General features: G+C 39.2%; 2 protein-coding genes across 5 annotated transcripts in view; one reads left to right on the plus strand and one right to left on the minus strand.

The window, feature by feature from the left end:
• Nucleotides 1-11,346, plus strand: part of SUPT16H (SPT16 homolog, facilitates chromatin remodeling subunit) — a 34,696-nt gene extending 23,350 nt beyond the window's left edge. The window contains exons 19-26 of the mRNA NM_001192392.1: nucleotides 216-341; nucleotides 875-987; nucleotides 1,274-1,349; nucleotides 1,771-1,940; nucleotides 8,929-9,058; nucleotides 9,543-9,672; nucleotides 9,802-9,879; nucleotides 10,535-11,346. Coding sequence (NP_001179321.1) covers nucleotides 216-341; nucleotides 875-987; nucleotides 1,274-1,349; nucleotides 1,771-1,940; nucleotides 8,929-9,058; nucleotides 9,543-9,672; nucleotides 9,802-9,879; nucleotides 10,535-10,680 — 969 coding nt within the window. The 3' untranslated portion in view covers nucleotides 10,681-11,346. The remainder of the gene's footprint in view (nucleotides 1-215; nucleotides 342-874; nucleotides 988-1,273; nucleotides 1,350-1,770; nucleotides 1,941-8,928; nucleotides 9,059-9,542; nucleotides 9,673-9,801; nucleotides 9,880-10,534) is intronic.
• A 705-nt stretch (nucleotides 11,347-12,051) lies between these two features.
• The window catches only part of RPGRIP1 (RPGR interacting protein 1), a 61,719-nt gene continuing 54,055 nt past the window's right edge, over nucleotides 12,052-19,715 (minus strand). For all 4 annotated transcript variants that reach the window (NM_181034.3, NM_001434917.1, NM_001434915.1 and 1 more), the window contains 4 exons: nucleotides 18,291-18,483; nucleotides 15,981-16,065; nucleotides 13,235-13,365; nucleotides 12,052-12,245 (listed from right to left, as the gene is read on the minus strand). In NM_181034.3, coding sequence (NP_851377.2) covers nucleotides 12,133-12,245; nucleotides 13,235-13,365; nucleotides 15,981-16,065; nucleotides 18,291-18,483 — 522 coding nt within the window. In that variant the 3' untranslated portion in view covers nucleotides 12,052-12,132. The remainder of the gene's footprint in view (nucleotides 12,246-13,234; nucleotides 13,366-15,980; nucleotides 16,066-18,290; nucleotides 18,484-19,715) is intronic.

Raw genomic sequence — 19,715 nt, forward strand, 5'->3', positions numbered from 1 at the left:
TAGTAAGTAGGAAAACTTTAAAAAATTTATACTCTTTTATATTCCCAAATGTCATTATGATGCCACCTGGAGTGGTTTAACTATTCTTACATAAATGCTATGATTTCTAGCATAGATATTTTAATATTTTCATGTTTTGTTGTTATTTTGCCTGTGTAGACTTCTTTGCGAAATAAGTCTTAAAATTTCTTGTTCTTTCTACTTTCGGTCTTTAGAATGCCATCATGTTTGGGAAGAAGCGGCATACAGATGTGCAGTTCTACACAGAAGTCGGGGAGATCACCACAGACTTGGGGAAACATCAGCATATGCATGACCGAGATGACCTCTATGCTGAGCAGGTGAAATCTGGTATTTTATTTATAGGGTAGGGAGGTAGGATTCAGGCTTCCATGGTGTCTCAGCAGTAAAGGAATCTCCTGCAGTGCAGGAGACACAGGAGATGTGAGTTCGATCCCTGGGTCAGGAAGATCCCCTGGAGAAGGGCATGGCAACCCACTCAGTATTCCTGCCTGGAGAATCCCATGGACAGAGGAGCTTAGAAGCAAAGAGTTGGACACGACTAAAGTGACTGAGCATGAGCTAGGACTCAGCCCAGATCTGAGCTCAATAATTGTCATATATTTTATAAACCACTCCAGAAACTATGTAGAACTTCTCAAGTATCTGCTGGGATGGTGTAGTATGTTGACTATGAATTAGACTTAATTCATAGGCATAACTCTACAATTAATTTTAGCAGCCTGTGATAAAATATCCATGTTAGTATCATAGTTAACAGAATTCAGGACTACAAAAGCACTTCATGGTTTTTGAAGGGATTACTGTTAATAAATAAAGTGATAACTATAGTTAATTTGTATTTCTTCTACAGATGGAAAGAGAAATGAGGCACAAACTGAAAACAGCCTTTAAAAATTTCATTGAAAAAGTAGAGGCTCTAACCAAGGAGGAACTGGAATTTGAAGTGCCTTTTAGGGACTTGGGGTAATGTGTCATCTTCTTTTTGGCCTTCAGAAAAATTAGTTATTCTTCCTTTAATAATAACTTAGCATAACATATCATGTTCTTTTTTCTATGGACATCCATTATCTCTTGGAAATGTTCAAGGGCTGGGTGAATAGCTAAGACTGAGAGCCTCCCTCTGGAAGTGCATTTCCAGCGAGTGTGCTGGAGTTTTGTTTGGAATGGGAAAGGAGAGAAGCCTGTTGGGACGGCAGCAGTTTCTCTTGCAGTGAACCCCACCTTATGTGAGTCTCTTATTGTCTTTCAGGTTTAATGGTGCTCCCTATAGGAGCACCTGCCTCCTTCAGCCTACTAGCAGTGCGCTGGTAAACGCTACAGAATGGGTGAGTGTTTCTGACCTCTTTTTAGGAAGAAAATTGTTAGAGAAAAGAAATCAAGAAGGTAGATGTTTTGAAAACTAAATCCTTATTATATCCTAGTATTTTAATTTTTTATATTTACTTACCTTGGGTATAAAAATTGAACAAATGATTCTTTAAAAGTCTCTTTAGTTTTTAGAGACAGTTGCTTTGCATAGTTTCCTTAAATGAATTCTCCCTGAGGGAGGCTTTCAATCTTGCAGATCCTTTGACACGGGCTTCTTGGTATGTTTTATCACTTTTAGTCTTTGCCCCCAAAAAACAAAAAAAAAAAACCAGTTTAGTTATCCTTTGTGTGGTAGTTTTTAGATCCTGAAAGCATTTGAAAATGCTAGTGTTTTGTGGGAAGTATTTTTATGAAAATAGTTCCTTTCTTCCCTGACAGCCACCTTTTGTGGTAACGTTGGATGAAGTGGAGCTGATTCACTTTGAGCGAGTCCAGTTTCACCTGAAGAACTTTGACATGGTGATCGTCTACAAGGACTACAGCAAGAAAGTGACAATGATCAATGCGATTCCTGTTGCCTCTCTTGACCCCATCAAGGAATGGTTAAAGTAAGTAAACCTGCCAGCAATCTCCTGTCCTACGAACACAGTTTTCTAGAATATGAATGTGGTATGTTATATGTAAAATCTGTTGGTATACTTAATGAAACTGCCTTTGGGTTGTTACCAACCAGGACTTGAAAATTTGGGATCTGTTAGACATAGAGCCACTTTTTCCTGAATACCCAACAGTAGTTCATACATGCATGTGAGTGAAGTCACTTCAGTCCTGTCCAACTCCTTGCAACCCATGTATTCAGCACATATCAAGCTTTGGAGCAGAGGCAGGGGGAGGAGAGCAAATGCACAGGGTTCAGTCAGTTCAGTTTAGTCGCTCAGTCGTGTCCGACTTTTTGCGACCCCATGGACTGCAGCACACCAGGCTTCCTTGTCCATCACCAACTCCCGGAGCTTGCTCAAATTCATGTCCATTAAGTCGGTGATGCCATCCAACCATCTCATCCCCTGTTGTCCCTTTCTGCCTTCAACCTTTCCCAGCATCAGAGTCTTTTCCAGTGAGTCAGTTCTTTGCATCAGGTGGCCAAAGTATTGGAGTTTCAGCTTCTGGATCAGTCGTTCCAATGAATATTCAGGGTTGATTTCCTTTAGGACGGACTGGTTGGATCTCCTTGCAGTCCAAGGGACTCTGAACAGTCTTTTCCAGCACCACAATTCAAAAGTATCAATTCTTTGGCACTCAGCTTGCTTTATAGTCCAACTCTCAACATCCATATGTGACTACTGGAAAAACCATAGCTTTGACTAGATGGACCTTTGTTGACAAAGTAATATCTCTGCTTTTTAATATGCTGTCTAGGTTGGTCATAGCTTGTCTTCCAAGGAGCAAGGAAGGATCTTTTAATTTCATGGCTGCAGTCACCACCTGCAGTGATTTTGGCATCCAAGAAAACAAAGTCTGTCTCTGTTTCCACTGTTTCCCCATCTATTTGCCATGAAGTGATGGGACCAGATGGCCATGATCTTAGTTTTCTGAATGTTGAGGGTTTTATTTATTTATTTTATTTTATTTTTAAACTTTACAATATTGTATTGGTTTTGCCAAATATCGAAATGAATCCACCACAGGTATACATGTGTTCCCCATCCTGAACCCTCCTCCCTCCTCCCTCCCCATACCATCCCTCTGGGTCGTCGCAATGCACCAGCCTCAAGCATCCAGTATTGTGCATCGAACCTGGACTGGTGACTCGTTTCATACATGATATTCTACATGTTTCAATGCCATTCTCCTGAATCTTCCCACCCTCTCTTTAAGCCAACTTTTTCACTCTCTTCTTTCACTTTCATCAAGAGGCTCTTTAGTTCTTCCTCAGTTTCTGCACTGGGTTAGAATAACTGAATTAAGGGCAAGATCTCTGGGCTCTCCTCCTAGCTCAAGAGTCTAAGTCTCTGCCTAAGACTGCCTTCTTTAAATGGAGAGTACTCAAAGTTCATATGATACAGAAGAGGCTGCATGTGACCTTGCATATGCTTAACTCTGTTGTTGATCAACTAAGTTTCAAATGAACTAGTATTAACTGAACAACCACTCTCTGCTTAAGTCATTGGCTGCCAAAGGGTGGCTTTAGCCCCTGCATTATCTTCACTGGCTGTGTGTTCATGCTAAGTCGCTTCAGTCATGTCTGACTCTGCAACCCTATGGACTATAGCCCACCAGGCCCCTCTGTTCATGGGATTGTCCAGGCAAGAATACTGGAGTGGGTTGCCATGCCCTCCTCCAGGGGATCATCCCAACCCAGGAATCGAACCCGTGTCTCTTAGGTCTCCTGCATTGGCGGGTGGATTCTTTACCGCTAGCGCCACTGAAAATCAGAGTCTGAGATCTTTTTTGACTACTTAATGGATGTATCAAATTTCTTACTAGTTCTCTGTTTTTATTAAAATATGAGATACAATACATATTTATTTTAGCTTTTACCTTTCACACACTTACACTTCAGCTAAAAGAATTCCTCATAGATATGCCAGAACCCCAATAAAAAGGGAGATGTCACTTCGTGGGAAAAGTGTGAGGTATGTGTGGCCATGAGTATAGTTTGCTCTGCCCTGCTTCCTCCTTCCAATTATCTGTAGGGGAAGGCACTGCAAATACAAAACTTCTCTTAAGAAACGGTTGAGAGAGCTTAAAAACAGCCTGTGAGAAAGATCCAACTTTATAGTTTCCATGAGGGTTTTCCTTGAAAACATTTGCAGGTAAGTAACATGGTATCAAAAATATTTATAGATTTATGTGACTCTTTTTGGCTGTGCTAGGTCTTCGTTACTGCACAGGTTTTTCTCTAGTTTCACAGAGTGGAGACTACTCTAGTTGAGGTGTGCGGCCTTCTCGTGGTGGCTTCTCTTACTCCGGAGCCCGCCTGGGCTTCAGTAGTTGGGCTCCTGTGCTCTAGAGTGCAGGCCCAGTAGTCGTAGTGCGTGGGCTTACTTGCTCCACAGCATGTGGGATCTTTCTTCCTGCATGAGGGACTGAACTTGTGTCTCCTGCATTGGCGGGCAGATTCTTTATCACTGAGCCACCAGGGAAGCCCCTGTATGATTTTTAAAATCCTCTTTATTGAGGTACAATTTACGTGTAATAAAATTCATCAATTTAAGTATATGATTTGATGAATTGTAACAAATGTATATAGTCTTGTATCTACCATCATAATGGGAATATGGAACATTTCCTTTACTCCCCAAAGTCCTCCTACCCTTTCAGAGTCAGTCCTCTCCCTTCAACCTTGTCACTGGTTTCTTTCACTGTACAGTTTGCTTCATCTAGAATTTCACATAAATGGAATTATACAAGTGTGTAGTGTTTTATATCTTGTTTTATCTTTCACTTGGCATACTGCTTTTGAAATTTACTCAAGTTGTTGTGCACATCATTAGCATACTCCTTTTTATTACAGAGGAGTTCCCCATTGTCTGGAGAGTCCCTGCTTTATTTATCCATCTACCAGTTAATAGACATTAAGATTGTTTCCCTTTGGGGACTCTTAGGAATAGCTGTTATAAACACTATGTACAGGTCTTTGTATGGACATACGTTTTCATTTCTCTTGGATAAAGACCTAAGAGTGGGATTGCTGTGTCATACGGTTTATGGTTAAGTATATGTTTAGCTTTATAAGAAACTACCAAATCCTTTGCCAGAGTGGCTGGAAAATGTGTAGTATGTGAGAATTGTAGTTGCTCCACATCCTCACCAACACTGGTGTTATCAGTCTTTTCATTATTGGCCATTGTGGTGGACAGCTTTCTCACTGTGGTTTCAGTTTGCATTTCCAAGATTACTGTTGATTTTGAGCATTTTTTCATAGGCTGTGTGTCATTCTATACTTTGATGAAGTATATTCATGTTTTTTGCCCATGTTAAGAATCAGATTGCTTTACTACTGAATTTTAAGAATTTTTTAGGCTAAATAAAGTCCCTCCTAAAACACATTTTGCATATATTTTCTTCCAGTAGTTTCTATGTCTTTTCATTTTCTTAAAATATCATTTGAAGATCAAAAGTGTAAATTTTCCATGAAAGATGTTTAATCAACTTTTTCTTTTGTAATTTCTGCTTTTTATGGCTTTATGTGGTAAATTTTGCCTAACCCAAAGTCATAAAACTTTTCTAGAGGTCCATAGGTTTAGGTCTTATATTTATGTCTGTGATCCATTTTGAGTTAATTTTTTTTTTACTGTGGTGTTAGGATGAAGGTTTGTACTTTGTGTATATGTAGCCAGTTATTCTAGTTATCATTTTTTGAAAACATTATTCCTTACCCATTGAATTACTTGGCATGTTTGTTTAAAAAAAGAATGTGTAGGAGAGGCTGTTTCTGGATGGTGTTTTCTGCTCCATTGGTTTGTGTGTGTTCTTACACTGATCCTGTAGTGAATACTGTAGCTTTATAATGAATCTTGAAATCAGGTAGTGTAAGTCCTCCCATTTTGTTCTTTTTCAAAGTTGGCTATTATTATTTTGACTATTCTACATAAATTCAACTTGTATCTTTCAACAAACTGGTTTATTTTGTCGAAGCTGTCAACTCTAGTATTTGTGCAATACTTTTACCCCTTTCGTTCCTAACATTAATAGTTTCCTCTTTTTGTTGGTCAGTCTAGAGGTTTATCAACTTTTATTGAATTTTATTCTCCATCGTTATGAAATGTCCTTTCTTTTTCTAGTAATAGTCCTTGTTTTGAAATCTACATAGTATGCTATTACTATAGACTTGTAGCTTTATTAATTTTTTACTTTGTATTAGGGTATAGCCATTTTACAATGTTGTAGTAGTTTCAGGTGAACAGCAAAGGGATTCAGCCATATATATACACACATGTATCCATTCAACCGCAGAACTCCCCTCCCATATAGGCAGCCATATAATACTGGGCAGAGTTCCATGTGCTATATGGTAGGTCCTTGTTGGTTATCCATTTTAAATACAGCAATGTGTACATGTCTATCCCAAACTCCCTAACTATCCATAACTTATTATGGCAGCCATAATAAGTTTGTTCTCTTAAGTCTGTGAGTCTGTTTTGTAAGTTCATCTGTATCATGTCTTTTTAGATTCCACATATAAAGGGATGTCATATGATATTTCTTTCTCTGACTTGCTTCAGTCAGTATGACAATCTGGTTGCATCCATGTTGCTGCAAATGGCATTATTTCATTCTTTTTAATGGCTGAGATATTCCATTGTATATATGTACCACATTTTCTTTGTCTATTCCTCTGTTGGTGGACATTGAGGTTGCATTCATGCCTTGGCTTTTTTTTAATCCATTGAGAATGTCTACCTTTTAATCTGTGTCTCTCTTGCTGTCTTGCATATAGGGTTGTCATTACTATTTTTCTAAATTCCATATATATGTGTTAATATACTGTATTGGTGTTTTTCTTTCTGACTTACTTCACTCTGTACAATAGGCTCCAGTTTCATTCACCTCATTAGAACTGACTCAGATGCGTTCTTTTTAATAGCTGATAAACAGTTATTGGGGTACACGTGTCTCTTTCAATTCTGGTTTCCTCAGTGTATATGCCCAGCAGTGGGATTGCTGGGTCATATGGCAGTTCTATTTCGTTTTTTAAGGAATCTCCACACTGTTCTCCATAGTGGCTGTACTAGTTTGCATTCCTACCAACAGTCTAAGAGCATTCCCTTTCCTCCACACCCTCTCCAGCCTTTACCGTTTGTACACTTTTTGATGGCAGCTATTCTGACCAGCATGAGATGGTACCTCATTGTGGTTTTGATTTGCATTTCTCTGATAATGAGTCATGTTGGGTGTCTTTTCATGTGTTTGTTAGCCATCTGTATGTCTTCTTTGGAGAAATGTCTGTTTAGTTCTTTGATCCATTTTTTGATTGGGTCACTTATTTTTCTGGTATTAAGCTGCATGAGCTGCTTGTATATTTTGGAGATTAATTCTTTGTTGGTTGTTTCATTTGCTGTTATTTTCTCCCATTCTGAAGGCTGTCTTTTCACCTTGCTTATAGTTTCTTTCATGTGCAAAAGCATTTAATTAGGTCCCATTTGTTTATTTTTGCTTTTATTTCCATTACTCTGGGAGGAAGTTCATAGAGGATCTTACTGTGATTTATGTCAGAGAGTGTTCTGCCTATGTTTTCCTCTAGGAGTTTTATAGTTTCTGGTCTTACATTTAGATCTTTAATCCATTTTGAGTTTACTTTTGTGCATGGTGTTAGAAAGTGTTCTAGTTTCATTCTTTTACAGGTGGTTGACCAGTTTTCCTAGCCCCACTTGTTAGAGATTGTCCTTTCTCCATTGTATGTTTCTGCCTCCTTTGTCAAAGATAAGCTTTTCTTCTTTTTATGCCTGCTTTTAATTTTATGATTCTTTACAGTCATTTTCCTAGTTTGCTGATGAGCTACACCTCTAACTTGTCAGAGTCTGCATTCAGATAATAGACCATGTCTGTTAGAAGGTTCTTATGCTTCCATTTCTCTCCTTCTATCCTGTTATTACCACCATACATTTTGCTTTTAATATGCTATGAATTCCACAGTTGTCATTATTGTGGCTTCAAAACAGCTATTCCTGAATTTACAAAATGAGGAGAAAGTCTTACTTATTTAACCATTCCCGTTGCTGTTCATTCCATTGGGATTTTAGTCTAGTGCTGCTTAGTATCTAGTGTTTGAAAACTGTTGTTCCATACTTTGTTCAGTTTTCTGGTTGTTTGGGTGAAAAGGTAAATCTAATCCTTGTCACTTCCATCATAGCTAGAAGCAAAAGCTTCAGTGTATATGATTGTGCCCATAATGGATTTATGCTGGAATCTCTGGTTTTATGGCTTCCCTGGTGGCGCAGATGGTAAAGAATTTGCCTGCTACGTGGGAGACCTGGGTTTGATCCCTGGGTTGGGAAAATCCCCTGGAGGAGGGCATGGCAACCCACTCCAGTATTCCTGCCTGGAGAATCCTCTTAGACTGGGGAGCCTGGCGGGCTACAGTCCATGGGGTTGCAAAGAGTCTAACACGACTGAGTGACTAAGCACATGCTCAGGTTTTGTGCTAATGGTTTCTTCTTATGGCCCTTACCATTACTGTGTTCTGCTTTTTTTTTTTCCCCCACCCATATTGATTGTTCACCTCAACAGAAGTGGATAAATGTCATTTGAACATTTCTTAACACAAGGCACGTTAAGTAGTTTTTTTTTTAATGGGGTTCTGTCGTGAGCACTAGTGCTCTGGGAGACCAGATATCAGCTCTTTGGCGGTATGTTCTGGTGGGATAGTGCCAAGAGTACCTGCTCTCACATATGAAAAGGGTACTGCTCTTCCACGATGCTAATGACCAACATGACACTGGATGTTCTCACAAAGTATAGAGGTGGGATTTCCTTGGTGGTCCAGTGGTTAAGACTCTGCTCTTTTGGCATGGCCAAACCAAAAAAAAAAAAACACCCAAAAGCTGAGTATGGAGGATTGATTTTTTTTTACTGTATGATGTTATTTTTCTTTAGTTCCTGTGACCTAAAATACACAGAAGGAGTACAGTCCCTCAACTGGACTAAAATTATGAAGACCATTGTTGATGACCCTGAGGGCTTCTTTGAACAAGGTGGCTGGTCTTTCCTGGAACCTGAGGGTGAGGTGCGTGAGTGTGGGGTTTCTTTTCTGACGCACAGTGTTGCCCATTATCATTTGGGCAGTTAGGAGAATGCCATATGAACAGTACGTAAGGGACCAATCAAATGGGAGAAGTTCTGAGCATAACTTGGTATTGTTTCTTCAAGTTAGTTTTACAGGTAAATGATAAATTAATTGGGCATTGGTAGCCACTCACAAGGTTTCTTTGAAATTACAAAAACTACTGTTTGAATGAATTTTTTAGTTTTCAGGGAAAATACTTCAAATCGTCTTGCAAAAGTTATCTAATTATTATATCTTACAAGTAATTTTAATTGTTTTTTTATCTCTTGGTTACTCAGAGGGTTAGGTCTTTTTTATTTCATTTTTCATATAAAATAGAAATAATGCTGGTGCACTCAGTGGATTGAATTAATTAAGTTATTAATGAAGTAAATTAAAAAAAAAAAAAACACCCAGTATTTAGTATTATGCTCCAACTCACCAGGGGAGTGATGCTGAGGAAGGGGATTCCGAGTCTGAAATCGAAGATGAGACTTTTAATCCTTCAGAGGAAGACTATGAAGAGGAGGAGGAGGACAGTGATGAAGATTATTCATCAGAAGCTGAAGAATCAGGTGAGTCTTCATAGGGACAAATGTTCATGACTTCCTAACCTTAGGCAATTTCTACAGGCTTTTGAAGGGAATAATTTTATCATTCCATTCCGTTTCCAGTCTAGTAATTCATGCTTAATATTATTCCAGATTATTCCAAGGAATCATTGGGCAGTGAAGAAGAGAGTGGAAAGGATTGGGACGAACTGGAGGAAGAAGCCCGAAAAGGTAAATTTTTTTGTTTTATTTTTTGAGGCACAAATTTCAGTATTTTGAGGTATTATTTGCCTGATAAAAGTAACATAAGAACAGTGTAAAGCTGATGTGGAGTCACAGCTACAGCGTCATTGACCAGAAGAGCAAATGAGGTCTGGAATGCACCTGTACTCTCCGGGGGGCACAACCCTGCCGACTTGGAGGATTTTTTCATCTGCTCAGCTCCCTCAGTGGGTCCTTAGCCAGGATAGTCTTGTCAGACTCCAAAATTAGGCTGTTTGGTTTCCAAATCTAAGTCAGATAGTAGTCTAGCTTTATGGCCCTCTTCCAGGTTAAGAATGTTTTTGTAGTACTAGTTTTAACTACTCTGAAACCAAATACCAAATGTAAGTTACATACTACTGTACTGTATAGCCCAAGCATAGTGATAGGTCCTTTGCATAGATTACCTTTAAGCCTAAAACAGTTTTCCATTTTATAAGTAAATCAAGGTTCAGAAAGGTTAAGTACTTGCCCAAGATCATACAACTAATAAGCAACTGAGAAAAGATTAAAAGTTAAGTCTGACTCCAAAGTACGTTCTCTGCATTATTTCATGCTGTGTACAATAGCGTTAAGATACCTAAAGCTAACATCTAGATAACTAGTGCCTCGTTCTTCTGTTCAGCCGACCGTGAAAGCCGCTATGAGGAAGAAGAAGAACAGAGTCGAAGTATGAGCCGAAAGAGGAAGGCATCTGTGCACAGTTCAGGCCGAGGCTCTAACCGAGGTTCCAGACACAGCTCTGCGCCTCCCAAGAAAAAGAGGAAGTAACTTCAGAACTTTGGCCCTCAGCTCCATTCTTCCTACAGCCAATCCCTGAAAATTTTACATGACATAGAAACTGTATTTTTTCCTTTTTTTTTTTTCTTTTGAAGTTTTGCCATTTGTGTATGGGTTTAGGGGGCCATTTGTGTGGACCAAGCTACTCGGGGAATTCCAGGCCCACCAGGACACGTGCCAATGGCCCCATCCAGATGGCAAGGGAGGAGGTGTTCTTGAAGAAGGGCAGAGGCTTCCGCTGTTAATAAATACCGTTTCATTCCTCTCTCTTCCTGTCACCTTCTGCCAGGACATTGTTGGCTTCTGACATCTTATTCTTCGATGTCTTAAAGCTATATTTCCAAGACATTGGTACAAGGTGACCTTTGCTGCCTGTACCATGGCTCTTGACCAGCAGATGCGATCCTCCCATCTTACCCGCCTGCCATGACCTTCCTCACGTCTCTTTAAGACACATCTTTGCAGAACTCAAGAAAAGGTTCTTGGAATTTGCTAATGGTGTAAGCAATACAACTTGAGATAGGCTGATCAGGCTGGTATCTCCGTCTAAGTTTTCCTGCTTTCTTGCCTCAGGCAGATTCTGAGGTATTTTTACTGCCTTGGAAGACGTAAGAAGCAGTGATACTCCCTGGCTCAGTTTCATCTTCCTTACAAATTCACACATGGTACAATGGTGGAAGCAAAATTACCATTGTTTCTTTTGTGATGTATGAGGAAAGAATGGCTGTGCCTCATGTACTGCTTCTAGTGAAATCTAGAAGGAGGTCAAAGGAGTCAACATTTAGATCTGGAAGGGGCAAGTCATGCCTTGGGCCTAGAATACCCTGATGAGAAAAGAGAAGAGGAAGGGAGGCCACATCTGCAACACAGCCTCTCGTCACTGCTGCTCCTTGTTTTTACTTGTCTTGCATTGTCCTGTATTTATCACAGTTTCTGTTGAACAGCTTTTTAAGTATTTGGGGAGTTTATCTTGCCATCCTCCCTCCTGGTTCTCTGCACCCACCTGTCCCACTGCAGTTCCTTCTGTGTTCTGTGACTTTAAGAGAAGAGGGGGGAGGGGTCTCGGATTTTTGTTCATTTGTTTGTTTATTTTCTCCTTAGCAGTAGGACTTGATATTTTCAATTTTGGAAAAACTAAAAGATAAATAAACTGTGGTTTTTTTTTTGTTGTTGTTTTGTTTTTATAAATTTACTTTCTGTGACAATTCTTTTGCAGTTCAGTTCCTAAAAACAAGCCTGCTTCTCTCCTAAAAAAGTGCTAAGGCATAGAGAATAATTCTCTTTACCCAGCTAGTATCACAAAAAGGAACTTTTATCACTCTAAACTTTCATGATTAGGTTGAGATATCACAGTAAACCAAATTCATAGTAGAGCAAGTTACTTTATAAGAGACTTTTGACTATGGTTCCCTCAGGGTTTAGAATGGACTAGCACTTGTTCCATCAGGAACACAAATCTTCAGTCATCTCCTTGTAAATAGCTTGGAGGGCAGCAGCAGCTTGAAGAGACACCTTGAGCTTTCCTATGGGGGTAGCCTGATCTTCAGGGCCAACAACTGTTGGGAAAGGAAAAAAACACCAGACATCTGTATCATTCAACTGAAAAACACTTAAATAATATTTTATATTAAATTATTTTCTACATTAGGTGCTGGGGATACTATACAAGGTTACTACCTCCCATTTTAGCGGGACTCATTCTGATGGAAGATGATGGAAAACAATCATTACAATATAGTATAGCTGGTGCTGGGATGAAAACTCAGGGTGCTTTGGGAACACAGACCTGGCACCTCATCCAGAATGGAAGAATCAGAAAAGGCCTTCTGAAGACAATCCCTTTGTCTTCAAAAAGTAAAAGATACTCTAAGCATGTACATGTGCCAAGATTGGAAAACAAGTTTGGCAGAAATGAAGCTATATTGATAAGCAGGATCTAGATCGTAACAGGCCATTTGTCTTGTAAAAAATGTGATTTTAATTGATGGTATTAGAAATGACAGTTTCTTATTTGGGTTCCAAAAAAGTGACTCCACTCTGAGGAATATATTCTAAGGGGGCATGAGTAAATCAGGGAAGGTAGTTTATGAGGTTATTGCAGTAATTCAGGAGAGAAAAGGGTTCTGAAGTTTCTACAGTGGAGGTAGGGACAGATTCAGAACACTTAATGTTGGGACAAAGTCATTATTAGTCAAAGAGGACCATTTTGGATGGGTTAGGGGAAATGCACAGTAGATAGACAGTTTCAGAACAGATTGGATAAGGGAGGTCAGAAAGGCTGATGTTTAAATTTGCTTGAAAGTAAAACTCTCTTTTCAAAATCTCCCTGTCTCAAATACTGGAGATTGATAATAGGTGCTAGTTGCCAGGAGATATATGGGAGAAGATACACAACTGAGGAATGATTTAGAAAAACAGCAGTAGGGGTTTCAATCCAAATTGTCTCATCAACTAGTAATTATGTATTAAAAGTCAAAAGTATTCATTATTAGGATTATTCCCTTAGATATAAGTAGAACTGAGAGCACCAAAATGTATGACTCACTGTCTAGATCTTGCTCTAGGATGTCTCTTCCTGATACCAGCATCGGCCACAGCTCCAGATATGCGTAGCCTACTTCTTGACATTCTTTCTTTTCCTCCTCAATAGGATCACTTACTACTGTAAACTTTAAACTAAAGGAGAAAATACCCATTTAACTCAGTACTACTGATAGACTTAAAAAAGGGATAAAAGTAATCATAAATTATACACTGTATTTCCTGAATCACTCTTCCTCCATCTTATAAGAATGCAATGGCAAAAGACTAAGAAATTGGTATGACTTACAAAGGAACAACAGGCTTGGAGGGAACTAAGACTTGAGGTAAAGTAATTGATTACATTTTCTCAAAACTATTGAGAGATACATTTCCTTGTAAAATGGTTTACAGCTTTGCTGAAAGATTAGAAATGGGCAGTGGAGGTGTTACACAAAAAAACAAGGTTATGGAAATTAGAAGAGGTTTTTATATTTGTAAATAACAGTCTAATACCAAGCCTGAGCAGAGTAAAGGAAACAATACAGAATTACAAAATGAAGATAAAAAAGTAAGAGTTGTAAATCTTGGAAGATGATACATATCATACATATCACATATCACAGTATATCACTGTATAAAGATCATACATATCACAGTTCCTCCCAAGCAGTGAGCAATTAACAACTATAGAATCCACCTCAGATACTAAAATCCACAGATGCTCAAGTCTTTTATATAAAATGCTGTTGGATTTGCATATAGAATATAATTTAAATCATCTCAAGATTACTTATAATAACTAATAAAGTGTAAATGCTATTATGAATAATTGTAAATACAACGTAAGTGTTAAGTAAATAGTTGCCAGTACGTGACGAAGTTAAATTTTGCTTTTTGGAACATCCTAGAACCTAGAATTGTATTTTCAAATATTTTTGATCCATTGTTAGTTGACCCCATGGATGTGGAACCTGCAGATACAGGAGGCTGACGGTATTAGTCTAGCAAAGAATGATACTGAATTCCAGAAACTGAGACCTATTAAAAATTTTTGGTAAAATTTACATGACACAAATTCACTATTTTAACCATTGTAAAGTGTACAATTCAGTTTTTTTTTTTAGTATAATCATAATGTACAAACATCACCACTACCTAATTCCAGATCATGTTCATCACCATGAAACCTACACCCTTAACTAGTCACTCCCCATTCTCTCTTAACTAGTCACTCCCCATTCTCTCCCTCAGTTCTGGTAACCACTAATCTCCTTTCTGTCTCCCTGAATTTGCCTCTAATGGATATTTTATATTCCTATTCATTTTTAAAAAGCAAATATTGGTGGCCCATAGTTCTACAGGAGCAAGAATAGGACCAAAAATTCAAGCATTTTAAATCACAGTTAAATATGAGAAGCTGAAAAGAAATTCCAAAAGTGATGCATTTATGGCCACCAAGCAATATGTATTTGTAATTATGTTTCTGTATCAGTACTGAGAACTTCAACAACGCAAAGGGATAATGCTGACTCCTCCACCTCAGCTTTCCCAGGAAACAGAAAACTCGCATCACCACTTGCTGCATGCAATACCGACTGCCTTAGGGAAACTACGTTATTTCTGCAGCATCCTCTCTGGAGCCTTCAAGTTAAGTATTATCTCAAACGTCATAGAGCTAGTAACTGGAAGAGTCAAGATTCAAAACCAAGTCTGTGTGACTACAAAGGCAACATGCTCCCCACTATAGGCTTTTCAGGGCTTCCTCGGTGGCTCAGTTGGTAAAGCATCCGCCTGCAATGCAGGAGACCCCAGTTCGATTCCTGGGTCAGGAAGATTCCCCGGAGAAGGATAGGCTACCCACTGCAGTATTCTTGGACTTCCCTTGTGGCTCAGCTGGTAAAGAATCAGCCTGCAACGCAGGAGAACTGGGTTTGATCCCTGGGTTTGGAAGGTCCCCTGGAGAAGAGAAAGGTTACCCACTCCAGTATTCTAGCCTGGAGGATTCCATGGACTGTACAGCCCATGGGGTCACAAAGGGTTGGACATGACTGAGCGACTTGCACTTTCATTGAGCTTTTAGAAAAGTAATGGATTAGAACACCAGTCCCATACTAGTTCTTACTCACACACAAGGAAAGGAGGTAAGGTTGGCCAGACTCTGACAAAAACAAACAAAACACAGCTGTCCATATAAATTTGATTTTCAAAATTCTGCTAGACGAGAAAATTTTCAGTCTATGTATATCCAATGCATTTCATCTGGAACCTCTAAAAGGAGGGCTCCTCAGATTACAGGAATATGACAGTTGGCTTTCCTAAAACTTAAGAGTAGACTCAGATTTTACTTCAAAGTATTCCTGTAGAGAAAACATTTTTAATTCAAAATATAAAATTGCTATTATAAAGGCATAATATTTGGTAAGCTAACAATGGTATTGTGTTTGCAAGAAATGAATCAAATTATTCTAGAGCGCCAAGGCAGTGTGTCCTTTCTGTAGGGGCATGGAGTGTTGACGTCAATTGCTGCCTCAAAAAAAGCGCTTATCAGAGGCTGGCATGGGTGAGAAATGAACTAATCTATGAGACTACATAATTTATCAGGTAGTCAGTCACAAGCATAAATTACCCAAGTTGATGGGAAATTCGTTAGGAGAATATTAATATGAAAGAAGTTATTAAAATACTCCACATCAGCACAAAACTAGACTCAAACTCCTGAATTCTTGTGTGATGTCTCCTGTCTTTAGAAATAGGAAGCACATGCTTACTGTCCTTGCTCAGGATCTTCTCCAATCAGCATGGTGAACAGAAACTGCCTCCGTTCTTTTTGCTCCACTGGGTCCAGATCTATCACTGTATTAAGGGTAAGTGGGAGAAAAGAAAAGAATCATATACTGTTGCTATTTGGGCACTAAGATTTTCATAAATGGTATGTGCAAAACAGTGATTTAAACCAGACACCTGGCAAGCATGGGTGCCCAGGAGCCAGCTACTTGTTTTCATAAATAAAGTTTTATTGGACACAGCCATCTCTTTACTGTGTGGTGGCTTTCCAACTATAACAATAGAGCTGAAGAGTTGTGACAGAGACTGTTTGGCGCACAAAGCCTAAAATATTTACTCTGTGGCCCTTTAAGAATATGCTTCGAGTACTGATACAAAGGAAGCCTTACAATCCAAGCTTGTAAGCTGTTCTGCCAAAGGCCAAGATAAATATGCTCCCCCCCACTCCTCAACTGGAAGAATTCTAGGAGACTGATTTTTTTTTTTTAGGGCTGCCTAGAAATTTGGGTTTTGAGGTAGGTTCAACTCAAGGTGCCTGATTCAACATGCATTCCCCTCTTCCTCCTCCTTTTTACACAGGACTGTTGCAGCCTCAGATAAATTTGCCTATGTTTTCTAGCCTCTAGTTTAGCTAGGTTTGGCCACATGATGGAGTTCTGCCCACTGGGCTGTGTGAAGTCTTGGAGGTATTCTTCCTTTCTGCAGCTGCTATTAAGGACCGTGAGGCAAATGGAAGGATGAAAGAAGGGCACACGGGGGCTGGGAAGGCAAGACGGGAGTTCGGGTCACGTGCCAAACTATGATGCAGGGATAGGATACACTTTTTTTAAAGGTCAGGGGTGGGATAAGGGGTTGAAGAATAAAGAATGAGAAGCAGCTATTAGAAATTAAAAAAAAAAAAAAACCTAGTCAATGACTGGAAGATAAAATTAAGGAAGTATTTTCTACCCCTGTCCAAAAAGAAAAAGAGAAATAAAGAAAAAAGCAGCGGTAAAGGAGGAAAGTGATAAAATTAGAGGATCAATTTGGAAGATCCAAAATTCTACTAAGAAAATGAGAAAATGTAGGGGGACAAAGTTATCAGAGAAAGGAAAACAAGTTTCCTAGAACTAAAAGCCATGAGCTTCCAGATTTAAAGAGCCCACTGAATGGCCAGAACAATTAAAGAACATATATGCACATGATTCTGAAATTTAAGAACACTAAAGAGAAAATATTAAAGTCTTCTGGGGAGGAAGGAGGTCGTTTTCATATAAGAACTAGACTCCAGGTCTGGACCTAGAAGATCATGGACCAATAGCTTTGAAATTCTGAATGAAAAATGTTTTCAACATAGATTTTTATACTTCGTCTAATCATCAATCAAATAAATATATGGATTTATTTGAGAATAGATTTATTTGCATGAATAGAGATTTCATGCAAGACTGTCTCAAAATATTTATTTCCAATGTACTCTTTCTTTTAAAGCTACTCAAAAACATGATCCATTAGAATATAATAAATCAGATAGAGGGTGACATAGGACCCAGGAGATAAGAAATGCAGTAATAAGAGAATTAAACTCTCCAAATGGGGCAGCAGTGGGATAATAGAGGAGAAGAACAAGAAGATAAAGAGATATCTTCAGGAAAAAAAAAAAAAGATAAATTATATGATAGGTTGTTTATTCGAAAATTTAAAAATCTGCTGGAGGATGTAGAAAGAATCACAACAGGTATAACAACAAAAAAAAAGAAAATGAAAAATTGAGACCACAATAATACAAGAAAGAAATTATATCATGGTATACAACTTGGCTCTATAAGAATATTTACATAGTCACAATAGAAACAATTACAATTACTTAAAAATTAAATAAAATTATGATCCAACTGTATGGGAGAAAGAGAACGTGGATGTGATATGAGAGAGACAAATTTTATGTGCCAAGATAGAAGTCAGCAGGTAAGGTCTAAAATTACTGAATCAGGAAACTGCAAAAGAATGATTTCCTCAGAAACATGGGGTTAAATAACAGAAGAAAGAAGAAATAGCAGAAAAAGTGAAAAGTGGACAGGTAGACTGAGGAAGGGGTCAGAGAGGGGTGAGGGGGAGTGATTTGTAGAGAATGAGTGGAGCAAAGGACTGCTTTATTTTAATCAAAAATCTGTTTAGGCCTATTTGATATTTTAAAACCATATGCATATATTACTTTGATAAATAAAAGAAAACGGTTAGATCCACCCCATCAGAAGCCCTCAGGCTAAACAACTGTCAGCTTCCCCTCCCCCTGATCACGAGGGACACCTCACCCTTGCTGAAGTGGAAGTAGATCTCTTCTCCTGCTCTGGGTTTCCTCAGGGATACTGGAGTCTCCGTCTCTGACAAGGGCAGATCGTAGAACCTGTATTCCACATACACCTGTTCCACGTTCTCGTCACACATCACTTCAGCCTCTGGGTAGAAGGCCAGGGAGACGATTTCAATGCACATCTTCTCTGAATCCTGACAAGGAAAATATTCATTTCCGGTAGGTTAGTGGTGCCAGTGTTTATACTCCATGTAATGAACACATCACTCTCTAATCACAGGCACACTGCACCTAACATACTACTCCTTGAGAATCAATTTACAGGCCCCTAAAGCTGGCACCAAGAGACCACTTGGCTGAATTGGCACTGCTAATCATGGGAAATTGGTAAAGAGAATCCAGGTCCTCTATCTCCCAGTCCAGAAAATCATTTCTCCAGACCAGCTTTTCTCAGCCATCACCACAGACAGAAAGAATCAAGAAACTTTCTGAGAACACAGATTGTTTTCTTAAACTTTCTTGACAAAAACCAATCCAGCTCTTTCCTGCAGTTAGATCCTAAGAGAACTGCCAATTGAGTGGCTGTTTTAGCCACTAAAGCAAAGGAATGCCCAGCGCTCCCTGGGCTCCCATCGACACCCTGCCAAGTACAAGACACAGAGCAGACCACCCTGCACTCCAGTCCTTTGAGCTCTGCTTCAGACTTGCTGCCCTGGCCAACATCCTCTCTTACTACATGTAATACAAACTATTATTTTGTATTCTAGTCTATCTCAGTTTTTGGTTTATTTGTTTCAGTGCCGGCTGGATCCCTTATTTCATTTTCCACTACAGGATGTCAACTCAGTTGGAAAACACTGCACCACAGTAACGACATGATAGCCATTAGCTACATGTGGCTACTCAGCACTTGAAACGTGGCTAATCTGAATTGAGATGTGCTATAAGTGTAAAATTCATGCACAGTTTTGAAGACTTTGCATTAAAAAGGAATATAAGATATCTCAATAATTTTTATATATTGATTTCATGTGAAAATGATGATTCTTTAGCTGCTACTGCTACTGCTAAGTCACTTCAGTCGTGTCTGACTCTGTGTGACCCCACAGACGTCAGCCCACTAGGCTCTCCCGCCTCTGGGATTCTCCAGGGAAGAACACTGGAGTGGGTTGCCATTTCCTTCTCCAATGCATGAAAGTGAAAAGTGAGAGTGAAGTCGCTCAGTCGTGTCCGACTCTTAGCGACGCCATGGACTGCAGCCTACCAGGCTCCTCCGTCCATGGAATTTTCCAGGCGTACTGGAGTGGGTTGCCATTGCCTTCTCCAACGCATGAAAATGAAAAGTGAAAGTGAAGTCACTTAGTTGTGTCCGACTCTTAGCGACCCCATAAACTGCAGCCTACCAGGCTCCTCCATCCGTGGGATT

Source organism: Bos taurus, chromosome 10 (assembly GCF_002263795.3).
Source record: "Bos taurus isolate L1 Dominette 01449 registration number 42190680 breed Hereford chromosome 10, ARS-UCD2.0, whole genome shotgun sequence".
Classification (NCBI taxonomy): domain Eukaryota; kingdom Metazoa; phylum Chordata; class Mammalia; order Artiodactyla; family Bovidae; genus Bos; species Bos taurus.